The sequence below is a fragment of the Strongylocentrotus purpuratus genome, unplaced genomic scaffold (assembly GCF_000002235.5).
Source record: "Strongylocentrotus purpuratus isolate Spur 01 unplaced genomic scaffold, Spur_5.0 spur5_scaffold_21, whole genome shotgun sequence".
NCBI classification, from domain to species: Eukaryota; Metazoa; Echinodermata; class Echinoidea; order Camarodonta; family Strongylocentrotidae; genus Strongylocentrotus; species Strongylocentrotus purpuratus.
In genome coordinates this window covers 9227795-9246198 of record NW_022145607.1, presented here as the reverse complement: position 1 = coordinate 9246198, position 18404 = coordinate 9227795, and the positions used below count along the sequence as shown (strand labels likewise).

Sequence of the window (18404 nt, the reverse complement as noted above, 5' to 3'; positions counted from 1 at the left end):
ATGTTCACGCCTTGTTCCTAGGTAACACGTCGTAGCGAGCAGACGACAGCGCGTGCCGATATAAAAGACCCGATAGCGCCGATCGCACTATCATTTGGTCTCACCATAACTCCTTGATTGTTTGGTTGTGAGAGCTCTCTCAACAATTTTCAAAATCTACTCTTTTTTAACTGTGATTGAAAAGTCGATAAATCGAGGAAAACAAGAATTACCTCAAAAAAAGAAAAGGTGTGTACGTTCGTCTAGGAGTGACTGAATTTTCGGAGGAATACAAGAGGTTTGGTTACACTGCCTTGTCGTCGATTCGACCATTGCTTCTTAGATTAGAAACTTTCTTCCAAAGGACAGAATGGTAAGTTTTGATTATTCTTGATGAATTACTGGTTGAATAAACAAAAATATCAGAAGCCAAGTTTTTTCTTGCTTTAAAGTACTGTGTATTTCATTACTGAGTTTACTCTCCCTGCCAAGGTCAAAATTAATAATAAATTTATAATTATTTGATTAGACCAGTATCTATTCTGCCGAAAGGTCTTTTAGAATTGATATTTTCCTTTTGAAGTTGACTCACTGATGAGTTGTGCAAAAATCGCTTTATCGAAAACATTGTTGATATTTTTTTTTAAAACATGATAATTATGAAACTTGCGAACATATATTTGCATCCGTTTGTTGCAACTATGGAGAGTTTGCAATTTTGAGATTGTTGTAAATGCAAATATGACTAACACAAACGGAACTGGGGATCGATGAAAATGCAAAGTTCGCTCAGAAAATGTTTAAGATCGGGCTTTTGTGAATTTGACGAAAATCGTTGTCATGAGTTTCTCTGATATGTGAAAGCATTCACCTTGGTCGTGGGAAAACGTGAATCAATGGAATTTGCCAGCCCAACAATCTGTCCGTTATCATTGCAAGATTGATTTTTTGTAAAGCACCTATTCACTATAGATTTTCATCACATTCATCGATTTTCATCACATCATTTGATTCCACACTTCACACGCTAATTCTTCAGGTAGTATTCACGTGGTAGCGAAGTATACCGAAGTATGGTTATTGTAAGCTAGGTTGTATAGTATCACCATGACAACGACGTGCAGACAATAATCATTTAAGTTTTTGGAAGTGAACTTCGATTTTTTAAATCGCGTCTCCTGCCCCCGTCATGTTTGCATTTTTGTGATTTTTCGCGATAACATGACGGTTGATATCTTTTGATAGACCTTGAGCTGTGATTATGGATTCAGTCTAATTGTGAATGAGATTTAAAGGCGCTAGTTATTCACAAACACCAAACACTATGGTATAAGCCCAAATTATAGAAAATGAAATATGCAGTATGAATTTGATTTAATAAATCAACACAAAATGAATAATTTCAACTATAGAAATGAACAAATATTCACAATTATCGCTTCGCTTTTACAGAATAAGAATGTGTGTGTCAAACGGAAAGATCCAAATGAATGTAATGAAACTTTTTTTTTAGACAAGATGAATGACAATCACTATGTTTAAGGTTTTCTAGCAAAACACATATTATATTTTTGTCATTGCTCTTCTATTTTTTCTCTGGATAGTGATTCATTCGAGAATAGAAATGAAGTTTATAGATATTTGCAAGCATCGCACTACTTTTATAACTAAGCATTTGATGAATGAAATAGATTACTATCTTTTGCAACACACAATCATTTCGTCTCAAACTTAAAAGAAGAAAACTTTTAAAAATATGAAATTATCACATCTGTGCACTTATTCTCTCTCTCTCTCTCTCTCTCTCTCGCTCTCTATTTTTTTTTATATTTTAGCGTGAATGCCTCTCACTACATCTCGGCCAGGCCGGTGTCCAAATGGGCAATGCTTGTTGGGAGTTGTTCTGTTTGGAGCACGGCATCCAACCCGATGGACAGATGCCCTCAGACAAGACCATCGGAGGTGGTGACGACTCCTTCAACACCTTCTTCAGTGAGACTGGAGCTGGAAAGCACATACCAAGAGCTGTTTATGTTGATCTAGAACCAACCGTTATTGGTAAGGAATAGTCTCTTTGGCATGACGATTATCCTTTTTTTATGGGTTTCCCCCTTTTTTTCTTTATGCCTGTGTTTTCACCATCTCACTGATCAGCTGATTGTACCATTATACTCCTATCATTTTGCTCATCTTTCTGTTTCTATTAACCGCATTCTTCTACCTCCTCTATTTCTCTCTCTCTCTCTCTCTCTCTCTCTCTCTCTCTCCTCTTCCCCTTCTCTATCTCTCTTCATCTTCTTTTACTTTTATACATGTTCTATATATTATTACACATTCATTTGATTTGACATTACAAATATTCTGAGCTTCAAAATCTAAAAAAATGCATACAAATATTCATTTGACCCTGAAGGCCTGAACCAATGCTCACTTTTTTAAATGACTAAACAACGATTCTCTTCTGCATCATGATATTGGCCGTGTAAAGAATGCTCAATCTCATAGCCAAAACGGCGGTCGATATAGCATGTGTTTTCGAAATAAAGCCTCCTGCCATGTTCGAAAAGAGAAGTTTAAAAAAAAGCGATATGCGATGACCAGTGACAAAAATGCGAGTGGAAGCGTAAATCTAGTCCAGTTTATAGTGCAAAAGGCAGCTGTAAATAACGGAAATGCCCCGCTGGTAATAGCTGAATTTGGCTTATGATGACCAGAGTGTACATGAGTAATTGCATAGGTTGGTGGTATTATGATTTTGATATGAAATGGGGGGGGGGGGGGGAGGGGCGGTGTCCTTTAAAGATAAATTTTAATTTTGCATATTCATTCCATTCATCCATTCATCTTTGAGAGACATTGACAATCTCATGTAGTCCTTTAGCATAATTTTCACCCTACTCTTCCAAAAGGAAATATTGTTAATAGCTTTTGTAAATGATTACAAACAGAAAAGGGGCATCCTATTTGTAGACGGCAATTAAAAAAAAAAATGTTTTAGCAAGACGTAATGCTACAGGTAGTATAAGTTGTGTGAAGCAAATTCACATTACGCTGAATTTTGTCAAAACCTAATCTTTCTTCGATCCGGTTTTAAAAATGTGGACCCAGATTTTGAGAAATGTAGACTCGCCTTGACCTAACATTCTTATCTCAACATTAATATTACTTAATTATTATTATCTGCAAGATTCTGTGTGTATGTATAATATGTATATACCTGTACGAATGATTTCCTCCCTTTTCATTTCCCGTCTCCATAATTTAATTGTAGTTTTTTTTTAATTATCAATTCCGAAGTGCCCCCCCCCCCTCCTCCCTCCACCCCTGCCATATTGTGACAAGTTAAAACATCCCTTTACCTCCGTGTCTTTCTGACTTGAAGTGGCTAACGGCCAATTTTCACAAGGGCTTGTTGACAACACAAAGCAGAGATATGAACAACCTTGTAAATTGTCCATAAAACACGGGAGCTTCATCCGTTACAAGAGTCTCTTTTATCTCATTTATTGATATCAAGTCGGCGCTAAAAGTCAACTCTTTCATTCATTTCGAGGTTGTTTGCAGAAAGAAGTTGCGAGTGGTCCCTTGAGTCCATTTGAGGACAATGGCTTAGCTAATCCCTTAATCCACCGGTACATACAGCGATCCCTCCCCTGTTTATCTAGTTAATCCACCCGTAAATAAGAGGGCACTTTGCGACACCGAGATCGATTCGTACTGATCCCCCTTGTGTACTCACGTTATTCTTACATGTAACAAATGTTTGTCGAGATAATGATGATGAGCAGGATTGTACTTCAAATAAGTACAATAACATCGTATTCATGCTGTCATGGTGATTCCTCTTTGCAAAAGCGTTCTGAAAAAAAAGAAATGATCCAGAATTTCTACTTTGTATTCATTTTCATTTCTTCTTCTTTCTTTTTCTGTATTCTTCTTTCCTCCTTCTTCTTCCTCTTTCTATTCTTCTTCGTCTGTCTTCTCCCTCTCCATCTCCTTCACCTATACCCGTCTCCTCCTTCTTCTCCTTCCCTTCCTTTTCCTTCTCCTTCTTCTTCTTTTTTTCTTCTTTCTTCTTCTCCTTCTTCTTCTTCTTTTTCTTCTTCTTCTCCTTCTTCTTCTTCTCCTTCTTCTTCTTCTTCTTCTTTCTCTTCTTCTTCTTCCTTTTCTTCTTCTTCTCCTTCTTCCCATCCTTCTTCCTCTCCACCTTCCTCTTCTCCTCTTTTTTAAAAAATTTAATGTATGTATTTTGAAAGACAAAAGGCATTCAAAGTCTTCCCATCCTCCTTTTACCTTCTCCTTCTTCTTCTTCTTCTTCTTCTTCTTCTTCTTCTTCTTCTTCTTCTTCTTCTTCTCTTCTTCTTCTTCTTTTTCTTCTTCTTCTTCTTCTTCTTTTTCTTCTTCCTTCTTCCCCTCCTTCTTCTTCTCCTTCTCCTCCTCCTTCTTCTTCTTCCTTTCCCCCTTTTCTTCTTCTTCTCCTTCTTCCCATCCTACTTCCTCTCCACCTTCCTTTTCTCCTCTTTTTTTATTTAATGTATGTATTTTGGAAGACAAAGGGCATTCAAAGTCAACTTGGATCGTGGTTTCTTTTCCTGCCATATTTAAACGACTCTATATTTCATGAAAATTACTCGAAATTTGAAGAAAAAAAGCCCCAGGAGATTATGGTATGAAATGGTGTAAGTAGATCGAGTTGACAGGAAAGTATAGGTATAGATCATGGAGTTACTCGCCTGGTAACGCATGCTGGTACATGTACATTATATTTTAGAACGTTTGATGAGTCATTCTCTTTGTTCTCTCTCTTTCACCTTCTAACGTTGGTGTTATCATCATTTTCTCTCTCTCTCTCTTTGTCCATGGCTTTCCTATCTTTTCCGATTCATTTCATGACGTTTCTTTTTTCTTTTCTTCTTGTTTAAAAATCACGCCATCGTTAATGTTTTATTTGATTGTTTGTGCTTCTAAAGGGGTGATACCTCTTCTTAAGTTTAATTGTTGTCTTTCTTATGTTCCTTTTGTTATTGCTTTTATAAAAAGCCACCCTCTGTATATACCCCTTTCTCTCTCCCTCCTTTTCTCCCTTTCGTTCTATTCAAAGTATAGTACGTAGGCACTTAATTTTTGTCAACGTTCTAAATTATTTAGAATTACGTGAGAAATTATGCCGTTATCGTCTGATATCTCCAAGTCGTGTCGTCTTCTAGATTAAAATCCTTTTATTTGCGACTATCACCTTTCATTAGGGTATTAAAATCGTGTAGTACACGCAATTTTCCAGCACATCTGTTACCGGTTCCCATGGAAACGAGAAATCATAACTTTGGTAGCATGCGCAAAAGCATGACAACAACAATGGAACGAAAAAACGATATATGATATAGTTCCTTCCAAACTATAAATACAGTGTAACAACAAATAATTTGTCTACTTGTTCTTTTCTTCCCACAAAGATGTCATAATCACAATGATAATTATTCATAGACTAATTAAAACACGTCGAATAAAATATACATGTATATAATATATACGATCCGGCTGCTTCGCTGGTTTATTTTTTTTAGCTTTGCACCAATGAATTACAAAGAGTTGATACATTCTCATTCTCTGTATACCTCTCTCCAATACACCTCTTCTCCTCTATTGCTTCTTCCTCATCTATACCCACTCCCTTTCTCTCCTTCACATAATACTTATCTCCTTCTCCTCTCCATTCCCTTTCCTGCAATATATTAAGTCTCACTTAAAAAAAACTACTAAAGAATAGTTTCAAGTTTCAAGTTGATTTATTTCCACTTTTATCGAAGATAACATTATTGAACATAATGAACATGGTAATAATTAGAACAAAACATACACTATAGAAACATAATGTACATGATAATAGTTATAACATAAGATACAATCATAAGTATGATAAATACATCGCAAAAAGCTTAATAAAGTGGGGGATCTACTAAAGAGCAACGCTTGTGTTATGTAGGTCCCAGTTAATAGTTTTGTATATAAATTAGGCTTTAACAAAATGTAATTTGAGCTTTCATATAGTTATCGTCCGTTAATTTACCAGTACACAGGTCATAACAAATCCTATATACACAGCTACCGTTTATACCTATAGTGTTTACTTTGGAGTAATTTAACTTTTAGCCGTTCGTTATAAATTAGTATGTTTGATTCGAAGAATAATGTTGGCTAAATGAAATCGATTTCTAGTTTCCCGTCCCCTCCTCGTTCCCTTTCTCGACCGCCTTTATTTTTTGTTACTGGTGGTGGTGAATGGTGGTGGTTATTTTACCTGACTGCTAAGAAAGCATAAATACTTTTAAGTAAGCAACCAGACGGCCGACGGCTTTAGGTCCTCTTCGAGGGACCTGGTAATAAGGCTTATTGATTAATGCCTTACCAAAGGACACTAGCGCATCGCCTTGGTTTCGAACTCGGGTGACCTGATTACGAGACCACTGCTCTCTATACCAAATGAGCTATCGCGCCTCCTCGTATCTTTATTTTGAAATAAAAATTGATAACAATCTGAAGACATCTAGACAATGAAATAACAGAATTTCACATTGTTTTGAGCCTCTTAAGTGTATTTACAAATGAAATATGGTTAGGGAAATTTGTGTTGAAATATATTCAGAAATATATACATAAAATATCATGGAACCCCCCCCCCCCCCCCGCTCGTCATATTCGAAACTCTGGGCGAGAAACTGGGAATCGGTTTTACGTGGCCTCAATAGCACTTGAGACAGGCCTTGTCTAAGTACCCAACAGTATACAATATCACAACTATGTCAATAACATTTAGATTTTAAACTTCACAGAGAGCTACTGTGATACAGGACCTAGGTCATACATAATGTAATCTAGAAATCCCAGTCCGTTATCATATAAATATACTGTATATGGTACAGGCCTATGGTGTCAAAACCAATATCACTCATCTATAATATCAGCAAAGCCGATATGCAAAGAATATATCATACAAGAGACAAGTCTTGTAAGACAAGTCTCTGTTGCCCGTAAAGTTGGAATACATTCTCTTGACTTCTTTTCATGAAGTAATTATTACAATGTGATGTAATCTTGATAGATTGGAGGCAACCAAAGAGTTGATACGGCCTACAGTGTGTACCTCAAATTACAACATAATAGAGGGAGTGCATGGGGGGGGGGGGGAGGGGGGGGGGGCTTGATGGAAATTGGCTGCCTGAGGAGCCGTAACATATACATTTTTAATCTGAGGCTGCGCCCCTACTTGGCGAAAGTCGCTTGACCAAGTAGCTTGTGAGCTGCTGTAATGCACTCACTGACCCCCCCCCCCTTTTTTTTTTTTTTAGTGGGGGCGCAGGGCTCGAATCCCACTCCTGACACCAATTGTCGTGGTCTAGCCAATGGGGGGGGGGGCGGGCGGGCGCTTTGTCAGGACGCAGGACATCAATCAGACCATACACATAGAAGTAGGGTGAGTAGAGTTTATTATATACAGGAAGACAACTTTTTTTTTGGGGGGGGGGGTAGGGGAGGGGGTTATTATTTTGTTTAGTTTTGCGCCACATGAGATTTGTGAAGAATATCACATTTGATTTCCTCGAACAGTGATTTATTACAAACATGAAAAATAGAACAAAGCACCCTAGACAGTATAGAAAACAATTTATAGACTCCATGGCAATATTGATGTAAGTAAATATTAATGCAATGTATACCTACATACATACTCTATGGAGCTCATTTGATATCTTCCTGTATTAAACAAGGTTATACGGGAAGAAATATAACGAGAGAGTTGTGAAATTTTATGTATCTCGCAATATTAATGCCAAAACCCTCGGACTTTTGTTTTCCCGCCATTTATGATCGATAGCAGGATAATGGTAGCGATCAAAATATCACCTGCTTGTGTATCATAAAGGACTACATACATTCCATAACATGACATTGCTTAATTTAGTATTACGCGAGAAAAATTATAGGACCGAAGGCGATGGATGTCTATGCGTGTGTTTTCATTGTAAAGTTCCTGTTTATGCATCAGTGAAAGTAATCAAATATATACTATACACCTCGTAAAATACACCTGTGAATAGCTTTACTCTCGCTTTAATGTGCTGTTATGATATCTAATATCAATATGGCAGGCGCGGATCCAGGGGGGGGCCGAGCGGGCCTTGGCCCCCCCCCCCCCCGCAAAAAAAAAAAAAAAAAAAAAAAAAAAAGAGAGAAGAAGGAAAAGAAGGGAGAAAGGGAAAAAAGAGAAAAAGGGAAAGAAAGAAGAGGAAGAAGAAAAGTAAAGGGGGAAGAAGGAGATGGGGGGGGCGAAAGGGCCTTGCCTCCCAGGCTGTAAACCCCCCCCCCCCCAATAAAAAAAAATAAGAGAGAAGGAAGGAAAGGGAAAGAAAAAAAGGAAAAGAGGAGATACTGGCGTACTGATAGAGGGGGGGGGGGGGGCTTGGGGGAAATCAAATTCAAACGTGGTTTATTTCTGATTCCACAACGGTGTATTACAAATGATGCTGAAATGACATAATTTCCGAAATTTTTCCTCACTTTTTAGTAAATTATACGTTTGTATGTGTTTGTTGGAAAATAAAAAAATTCCTAAATTTACAACCAGGCAAAAAATATGATTCTTGAGATTCCTAAATGTCAGGGCCCGAGGTACGACGGGGATCGAGATCCTCGAGGCATCAAAATATGCTCATCTGACCAAGATTAAATGCCTAAAACCCCTAAGCTTCCGGGGGCTTTGCCCCCTGGATTCCATCTAGGGCCCTACGGCGGGCCCTTAGATGATCATCTGACGGTAATGTAATGCCTAAAACCCCTGATTTTTTGGGGCTCCGCCCCCTGGACCCCACGCCAAATAGTGATTTGCCAGTGTCACAAAATAATAAGGTATACACAAAAATATGCTCATCTGACCTTAATTAAACGCCTAAAGCCCCTGAGCTTCCGGGGCCGGCTCCGCCGCCTCGACCCCACCAGGGGCCCTAAGGCGGGCCCCTGAATGCTTATCTGACCGTAATTTATTGCCTTAAAGGTAAAGACCAGTATTGGAAACGCCCCAATTTCAAAAAAATTAAATGGAAGCTCTCATTACCTATCATGACTTGTGAAAGAATATGTTTTGACTAATACATGATGATAACAAATTTGCCGGGAAACCGCCTACTAATTCATATATTTGGTAAATTTGTTTCTCTCATGGTCTGTGAGAGATATAGGGTAGTCCCATATACATCTTTCTGTGTATAGTGCTTGTAACTTTACGAAGAATGGGCCAAATTTCTTATCATTTTGATGATTCCAGAACCTTGCAGATGCTATAGATGCTAGATGATCAACCTTTTCTGATCGATTCCACAACGTTTCTTTCACAATGCAATCGCATGACCATAACTGGTCTTTACCTTTAAACCCCTGAGCTCGCGGGGTCGGACAAGGTATCAAGATGTGTTTATCTGACCGCAGGCGCGTAGCCAGGGGGGGGGGGGTCCCCTCCCCCAATCGGAAGAGGACGTAGGAAGAAAAAGGAGCAGACAAAGAACATCTTTGAAATTCAGACAATGATTAGAGAGTATAGAGAACGGTACAACGCATCGATTTCTTTCTCTAATAATAAAACGTCAACGCCTCGCGCAGGAGGAGAGGAGGGGGGGGGGGATTGAATTGAGACGAGGATTCAGAGGCGAGAACGGTAATACGAATATTTAATTATTTAATGAAACGTAAAAGCTTATGCGCTTCGCGCGGGATGGAGGGGGAACTAAATTCCGATGAGGATTATTTTCGAGAACGGTACAATGAATCGTCTTCTTGTCTAATGATTAAATGAAGATTAAGAGCTTCCGCGCTTTGCGCGGGAGGGGGGAACCTGAATTCAGACGAGGATTAAGAGTCGAGAACTGTACAACGAATCGTCTTCTTTCTCTAATGATTTAATGAAACGTAGAAGCTTCCGCGCTTCGCGCGGGATGGAGGGGGAACTGAATTCCGATGAGGATTATTTTCGAGAACGGTACAATGAATCGTCTTCTTCTCTAATGATTAAATGAAGATTAAGAGCTTCCGCGCTTTGCGCGGGAGGGGGGAACCTGAATTCAGACGAGGATTAAGAGTCGAGAACTGTACAACGAATCGTCTTCTTTCTCTAATGATTTAATGAAACGTAGAAGCTTCCGCGCTTGGCGCAAGAGGGGGAGGGGGAACTGAATTTAGACAAGGATTAAGAGTCGAGAACTGTACAACGAATCGTCTTCTTCTCTAATGATTAAATGAAGATTAAAAGCTTCCGCGCCTCGCGCGGGAGGGGGGAACCTGAATTCAGACGAGGATTAAGAGTCGAGAACTGTAAAACGAATCGTCTTCTTTCTCTAATGATTTAATGAAACGCAGAAGCTTCCGCGCTTGGCGCAAGAGGGGGAGGGGGAACTGATTTTAGACAAGGATTAAGAGTCGAGAACTGTACAACAAATCGTTTTCTTCCTCTAATGATTTGATGAAACGTAAAATCTTCTGCGCTTCGCGCGGGAGGGGGGGGGGAACTGAAATCAGACGAGGATAAAGGGCCGAGAACAGTACAACGAATCGTCTTCTTTCTTTAATAGTTTAATAAAACGTCAAAGCTTCCGCGCTTCGCGCAGGAGGGGGAGGGGGAGGAACTGAATTTAGACAAGGATTAAGAGTCGAGAACTGTACAACGAATCGTTTTCTTTCTCTAATGATTTAATGAAATGTAAAAGCTTCCGCGCTTCGCGCGGGAGGGGGGGGGGGGAACTGAAATCAGACGAGGATAAAGGGTCGAGAACAGTACAACGAATCGTCTTCTTTCTTAAATAGTTTAATAAAACGTCAAAGCTTCCGCGCTTCGCGCAGGAGGGGAGGGGGGCTGAATTTAGACAAGGATTAAGAGTCGAGAACAGTACAACGAATCGTCTTCTTTATCTAATGATTTAATAAATCGTAAAATTTTCCGCGCTTTGCGCGGGAGGAGAAAAACTAAATTCAGACGAGAATTATTTTCGAGAACGGTACAAAGGATCGTTTTCTTTCTCTAATAATATAATGAAACGTCAAAGCCTGGGAGGGGGAAACTCACCCTCCACCCGCATTACGTCACTGTTAGTCACCATAACGTACCAATATTTGGCTCGCATAATTTCAAATTTGGGCCCCCCCCCCCTAAGAAATCCTGGATCCGCGCCTGCAATATGGTTGTGACAATAATACTTTCGCCTTTAGTATTGTAATGTGGGTTTATCTTATTAACTTAATGCTGAATTAGAGTTTACATTAAGATACGGTATTTCCTTTTTCTTTCCACATTTCTTTTACTTTCTAATTCATCCGTCGTCAATTAACCCTCCTTCCCCTTAAAACATTATTTCATCTCCATCAGATTTGATTCTATATCTCTCTCTCTCTCTCTCTCTCTCTCTCTTTCTCTCTCTATATATATATACATATCTCTCACTCTCCCTCCCTCTTCTTCCCCTCCCCTCTCTCTCTCTCTCTTAATTTATCAACCTACCTATATGTATCTCTCTCTCTTTTACACATTTCCATATCCACACATCCCTCCTTCGTCACCTAGTAAATGAATTAATCATAACCCTCTTTCATCCTTTTTCTCTCATTCCAGATGAGGTTCGAACCGGTACTTACCGTCAGCTTTTTGGTCCTGAGCAGTTGATTACCGGCAAGGAGGATGCTGCCAACAACTATGCCCGTGGTCACTACACCGTCGGCAAGGAGATCATCGATATCGTCCTCGATAGAGTCAGGAAGCTGGTAAGAATCCATTAGAGCTGGTGTTATATCACTGTTATGGATGAAAATGATCGGGACCTGGTTTGTGCATTATCTGGGTTTATGGGACCGATGGAGGTCTCCCCTCCCCCCCCCCCCCACATGACCGAGTTACCGATCAGACGCAGCTACAAACATGTCCCTTCCTCTTCTCCACTTCCTACAGTCTCCTTCTCCTTCTCTTCCTTCACCATCACAACCGCTTCCTCCTCCTCATCCTTTAGCTCCCATTTCCCTTCTCCTTTTCTCCTAATCTTTATCTCCTTTCTCAACCTCAACTTCCTTCTCCTCATACCTCCTAATTTTCAATTTGCTCCTATGAACGCTTTATCTCCTCCTTCATCTCCTCCTCAACCGTCCTCCTATTCGTCATCCCTTTCCACATCCTCCTACGCTTCCACCTCGTCTTTTGCAATCTCCACCATCCCCTACTCTCCCACCATTTTCCTTACTCTTCATCATCCTCCATCTTCTCTTCCTCACCTTTTCTTCTCTTTCCTATTTTCCTCCTCTTCTTATTTTTCTCTTCCTTTCAATGTAGCCCATCTGCTCATGTTTTCTTCGTAATAAATTCCTTCGTCTACTTGTATTTTGATTCAAACTGACGTCACCGTTGTCATGAACATAAAGTTCTTTAGACCCACCCAAAACAAGGTTGACTGATTAAAATCACTTAATATTTTCAGGCTGATCTGTGTTCAGGACTTCAAGGTTTCTTGGTGTTTCACAGTTTCGGCGGTGGCACCGGCTCAGGTTTCACCTCCCTGCTCATGGAGCGTCTGTCCATTGACTACGGCAAGAAATGCAAGCTCGAGTTCGCAATCTACCCCGCTCCTCAGATCTCAACTGCCGTGGTCGAGCCTTACAACTCCATCCTGACAACCCACACCACCCTCGAGCACTCCGACTGCGCCTTCATGGTCGACAACGAAGCCATCTACGATATCTGTCGTCGAAACCTAGACATCGAGCGTCCGACGTACACCAACCTCAACCGTCTGATCGGACAGATTGTTTCGTCAATCACTGCATCATTACGCTTCGATGGTTCTCTGAACGTCGATCTGACAGAGTTCCAGACTAATCTCGTACCCTACCCTCGTATCCACTTCCCCCAAGTCATCTACGCTCCAGTCATCTCGGCTGAGAAGGCCTACCATGAGCAGTTGAGTGTTTCTGAGATCACCAACTCCTGCTTCGAGCCCGCCAACCAGATGGTGAAGTGCGATCCCCGTCACGGCAAGTACATGGCCTGCTGTCTCCTGTACCGTGGTGATGTCGTCCCCAAGGATGTCAACGCCGCCATCGCTACCATCAAGACCAAGCGTACCATCCAGTTCGTTGACTGGTGTCCAACTGGTTTCAAGGTCGGTATCAACTACCAGCCACCCACCGTCGTCCCTGGTGGTGATCTTGCTAAAGTCCAACGTGCCGTCTGCATGCTAAGCAATAACACCGCCATCGCTGAGGCCTGGGCTCGTCTTGACCATAAGTTCGATCTGATGTACGCCAAGCGTGCTTTTGTCCATTGGTACGTCGGAGAGGGTATGGAGGAAGGAGAGTTCTCCGAGGCTCGTGAGGATTTGGCTGCTCTAGAGAAGGACTACGAAGAAGTCGGCATGGACTCGGTCGATGGCGAGGAGGAGGCCGAAGATGATGATGAATATTAGACAAAAAAAGAATTCTTTCTCTCTGTAGATGTATGCATGCAATATTAATTTATTAATGTTTGAATAAGTGAGGCGGCGCAATGATGCTACGTTTCTTTCTTCTGATTTCCTAGTGCCTTAAACCGTTTACTCTTTAATCTGAATATTCACAATATTCAAAATCAAATCACTTCAAATCAAAGACAATAAACACATTTTCGATTTCCTTTGCGTCTGTAGGTTATAATTTTGTATCGCTTATTAAATATTGCGCATGTAAATGTCTTACGACCGTGCAAATCTTCAGGAAAGTGTTTAAATAACCATGTTCGCGCAATCGTATGCGAGCTGCCGTCAGCTCAAATTTAGGCTTGGAGGTGTGTTTCTTTAAAAAAAAAAAAAGTTTTATATTTGTATATTAAAGACAACATGACTTTGTCGCTGTCAATCTGTCATTACAAATTGTCTTGTTTTTTTTTTACTCGCTTAGCTTAGCTCGCTCGGAAAGGTGTAACTGGAAATGATATTCGGGCAAGATACGTTACCCCCCCCCCCCCCTCCCCCACTGCCAAAGGTGTGTCCTAATTGTTGTTGACGAAATAAGCTTTTTCCTATTTATGTTTTAGCCAGCTTCTCAGCCATCTCTATGTTCCTGTTTTTGATAAACTGCGTCTCAGAACGCGTTTTCTTAGTTTTATATGAGTATTAGATCATGCACGATGAGAAAATCTGATGTTTTATTACTTTTTTCTCTCACTATTTTGTACATTCAAACAATGCGTTTGTAAGCAATAACATTTCCCTTGACTAATCTAAACTTATATTATAAGAGAACATAGACAGTAGATAAGAAATAAAGAATATTATGTTTTTTAATGATTTCATTTAGTGCAATGTTTCAGAACATTCCATGAACATACATATTATTTTAGTGCATCTAATGCATGAGTTTTTATGTTACATTGCGATTAAGGAACGCCCTCTGATTGTACATTTATTAAAATAAACATGGAGGACTTTGGGATGGTTCTGTATATATAATGTTAAACATAATAGTTTGTCTTGTGTGACATATTTTATGTACTCATTTCAAGGCATGTCAATGCCAGGCTGTTACTTTAAAAACGAATATCATAAGAGATAGAGAAGGGACTACTAATAAACTGACTGCATAAAAACATAATAACATGAATTTTAAGCTTCTGTCAAGCTTTCGTCCACTCCTGCGGACTTTCTCAATCCAATAAATTATCCAAGCACTATATTGCTGTCTCGAGATCAAAGACAGCAAGAAACCGTGTGAATAATAACTTGGCTTGAGAAAGTCCACAGTAATAGACGAAAGCTTGCCTACATAATTTAAAGGTTGGTAGAAGCTTGAACTAAATGTTATGATTACCCTAACCAATGAAAGTTTCTGTATCATACGGTCTTTGATTCTTCAGAAGTAGGTTATTTTATTAGTTCATGTAGCCTATTCTTTACTGCATAATAAAACAACGGCTATATTATTTTCCACTTCATGCTCTCATTTTCTCATGTTTTTAGTATATTTATTGTCAAGATTATGCATATAATTTATATTTGAAATATCTCTCGGCTATTTTAGATTTTCGTTTTAACCAATGCGTAGGTATGGTTTTTTTTGCGGATGAAAGTTTAAAAAAACTTAACGTTTCTTTTTAAATTGTGCATGAATAATATCTTTTCATTAGTTCTTTACAACTCACGAGAACCTCTTTTCAGTCGTTGTGTATGTTTTTGATAATAAACTGTCCAGATTTCATCATGAATACATTTACACATATTTTCATATTGTCTCATTTTTTCGCCTAAATGTTGTCGTGCGTGAGATGCTCCGTACATGTTGCAGTTTATTGAATATTATAAAAACACAAACACAAAATTAATACAAAAGGAGATATTAGTAAAAGAAAATATATATGAGAGTAATTTTCTTCACGTCTCTCCTCCTTTTGTTTTGTATAGTAACCCATCTTGCTTTCTATCTGATCTAGACTAAACGGTCTGTCTGTCTGTCTGTCTCGTTCTCTCCCTCTCTCTCTCTCTTCATCAGATCTCTCTTATTGTTTTATAACTCTTCTTTGCCATGCACTGTAGTCTTAAAGGAAGAACATAATGTTCATTCTATTTGTAAACATGTGTATCAATGATAATCAACTTTATTCTCAATAATTACAATGTAACCGACAGTGCAAAAATATACAATACAACATTTTTAATAGATTGACTCGATCACAATCCACGATATGAACTATATTTTTTCATACATTAACAGATTTGAGTTGAAAAGTGTAGCAATTTTGATTCAGGACAAAACTTCATATCTTTGGACTGCTTAACACTACAAGTAATGAATACAAAAAATTCTGAAAAGACACTCAGAATATTTTACCAGTCAAGTAAAAGACACATTGAAGATTAAATAATAAGAGAATTAAAAAAATGCTTTATACAGAAAATATATCCACAGACCGATGGGGGATTTAACCTTTTTATCATCAAGAACTTTTGGCAAGATCAAATTAATTTTTGGGTAAAATAACAATTTTAGTAAAGCAACAATTCAGATCTGATAAAGTGACTGTCATCAATTGCATTATATCATCTTACATGTATATCGACAACACAAATCCTGAAAAATAGTAACTGATACATAATTTTTACCTGATCATAATATATTACTTGTTTAAATCACTTGCTGATATTCTCAAAGTTAATCTTGGCTTAATCCACTCATTTACTTAATCAAATACCTTTAAATTTCAACATTTACTTTAAAAAAATAAAAATTATACATTTACAGGTTTTCAATCAAAGGAAAAATTATAAATAATTTACCAATACCAATTAATTTGGCAATGCCAGATGCTTAACCAGGCAAAAAGTGTTGGTCTGTTAAATGTGCAGAAAGTTGTCTAGCCAATTAACCACTCCGAGTACCACTAATTTAAAAGCAATCTTTCAGCAAAATTCCCCAAAAATGCATAGCATTAGCAGGCATATGCAATGTGCCTACATAGATGGCAAAAGTACATTCAATTCATTGTTTGTTATTCATATCATAGTCAAACAACATCATAAACATTTGCATACAAGTTTTTAAATCGAGACCAAGTGAAAACTTGTGAAGGCCTCTAATGTCTTGATCTCAAGTAAATTCTCTACCCTGTACAATGCACATTTTATTTTTCTAAATGCTCTGCAGAGAGTGAAGATAGTGCACACATTGTTAATGCTCTTTAGGAATGTAATGGCTGGCTTTATAATACTATACAGTGCATCCATCTGTCATACAATGGGCAGTACCGTGCACGTCACAAATCTATAATATATGAAAAAGGCACAAGAATTTACAATATCAATAAGATACAAGATACAAGATATTTTATTTGGTCTTTGTAAACAAGTTACATAGATATTTGGTTTCCAATGGTGTTACAGTAATATTCAAGAAAATACATATATCACATTTATAGAAATAGATAGACATAAGACTCTCCTCTTTGGGTATCATTGGACATAAATCATTGTCCTTTATGACTGAGGAATGAAAACCTACCCTACACGTAATAAAATTACATGTACCCTTTAAAATATGGAGGTGGGAGGGGGGTTAAGGGGAGGACCCACACCAAATAACTCTCCCCTCCACAAAAATAAACAGCAACAACATATAAAAACAAGAAGATGAAATGATAAACCTCTCTCTACGAGAACAGAACACTTGATTTTATCTTTGTCAATTCCATTTGGCTCATCTCCAATTTGTCTAAACCATACTCATAAACCCTATATCATTATGTTTACATGGCTTCACATACATATATACTCGGTCCTTGTTTTAGATTCAGATATGAAGTGAAGAAATAATCTGAAGACCCAATAAACTTTGGGCAGCTACTGAGTTGTTTAATACCATAATAAAGGCCAGAGATCTATCAGAAATTACAAATTATTCATCATCAGAGACAGTAGGCCATCCCAGCATTAAAGACTAACATAGTAGAGGTATTGTGGTCGAGTGGATATGTCACCGGACTGTGGATCACAAGGTCCGCGGTTCAAGTCCCACCGCGGCACTAATGTCCTGTGGCAAGACATTGATCTACGTTTGCCACTCTCCACCCAGGTGTTAGTTGTGTACCCAGTACGATGCGAAAGCTAATATGGTTCGAGAGCAAGTGTGCTCTTGTAAAAATGACACCTGGCTGGAATGCTCCCCAGGGAGTGGAGAATGTGCATACGTTGTCTTGCGGGTAAGCCTAAATCCAATGACTGGGGTAATTATATACATCTGTAGAGTGCTTTGAGAGGGACTTTGGTCCTGAAAAGCGCTATATAAAAAACAAACTATTATTATTATTAGTAACTTAAAAAGTACTGAGTTGCATAGCAGCAGACACTACCTTCAAAAGCAGCAATGACTACAAATTGGCACATGCTACAACACCTGAATCGGTTATACTTCTTCATAATTTAACAAACAGCAACTTAAAATATGTTTAAACTATATCAAAGGTATCTATCAGTATGTTATCCAGGCCAAATACAAAATAACAGGTAAACAATACAACTCAGAAACAAGTTCTGGACAGGGGGCAATTGCTAGTAAAATCCTTCCCGTGATTTGTCATTATATGCATAATGATCAGCTGCTCTTTAATAACAAAATTGCACATCAGGGCTAGCTTTAACAGATATCAGAAAAGAACTTTCATTTTCTCATATATTGTCTCAAGCGGCATACATGCTATGTGACCCAACTAACTTGTATACCGGTAATAAACATGTACAATATAATAATAATATTTTAAAGTCCACTCCAAATTTTATTGAGTTAAACCGAAAAATGGAAATTCTTTTTGCCCAATTGATCGTGAGCTCAGCCGCTGAGCAGCGACAGATCGACGTTGCTCTATCCTTTATTGCTAACGC

The 18404-nt window shown here is 38.7% G+C and overlaps 1 protein-coding gene across 1 annotated transcript; it reads left to right on the top strand.

Moving 5' to 3' along the window:
- Positions 1–206: 206 nt before the first annotated feature.
- Positions 207–13828, top strand: LOC115918931 (tubulin alpha-1D chain-like). Its single transcript, XM_030994925.1, has 4 exons — positions 207–352; positions 1815–2037; positions 11630–11778; positions 12483–13828. Exons 1-4 carry the CDS (start codon positions 350–352, stop codon positions 13464–13466), a joined length of 1359 nt encoding a protein of 452 aa, XP_030850785.1. The 5' UTR covers positions 207–349; the 3' UTR covers positions 13467–13828.
- The last annotated feature ends 4576 nt before the right edge of the window (positions 13829–18404 follow it).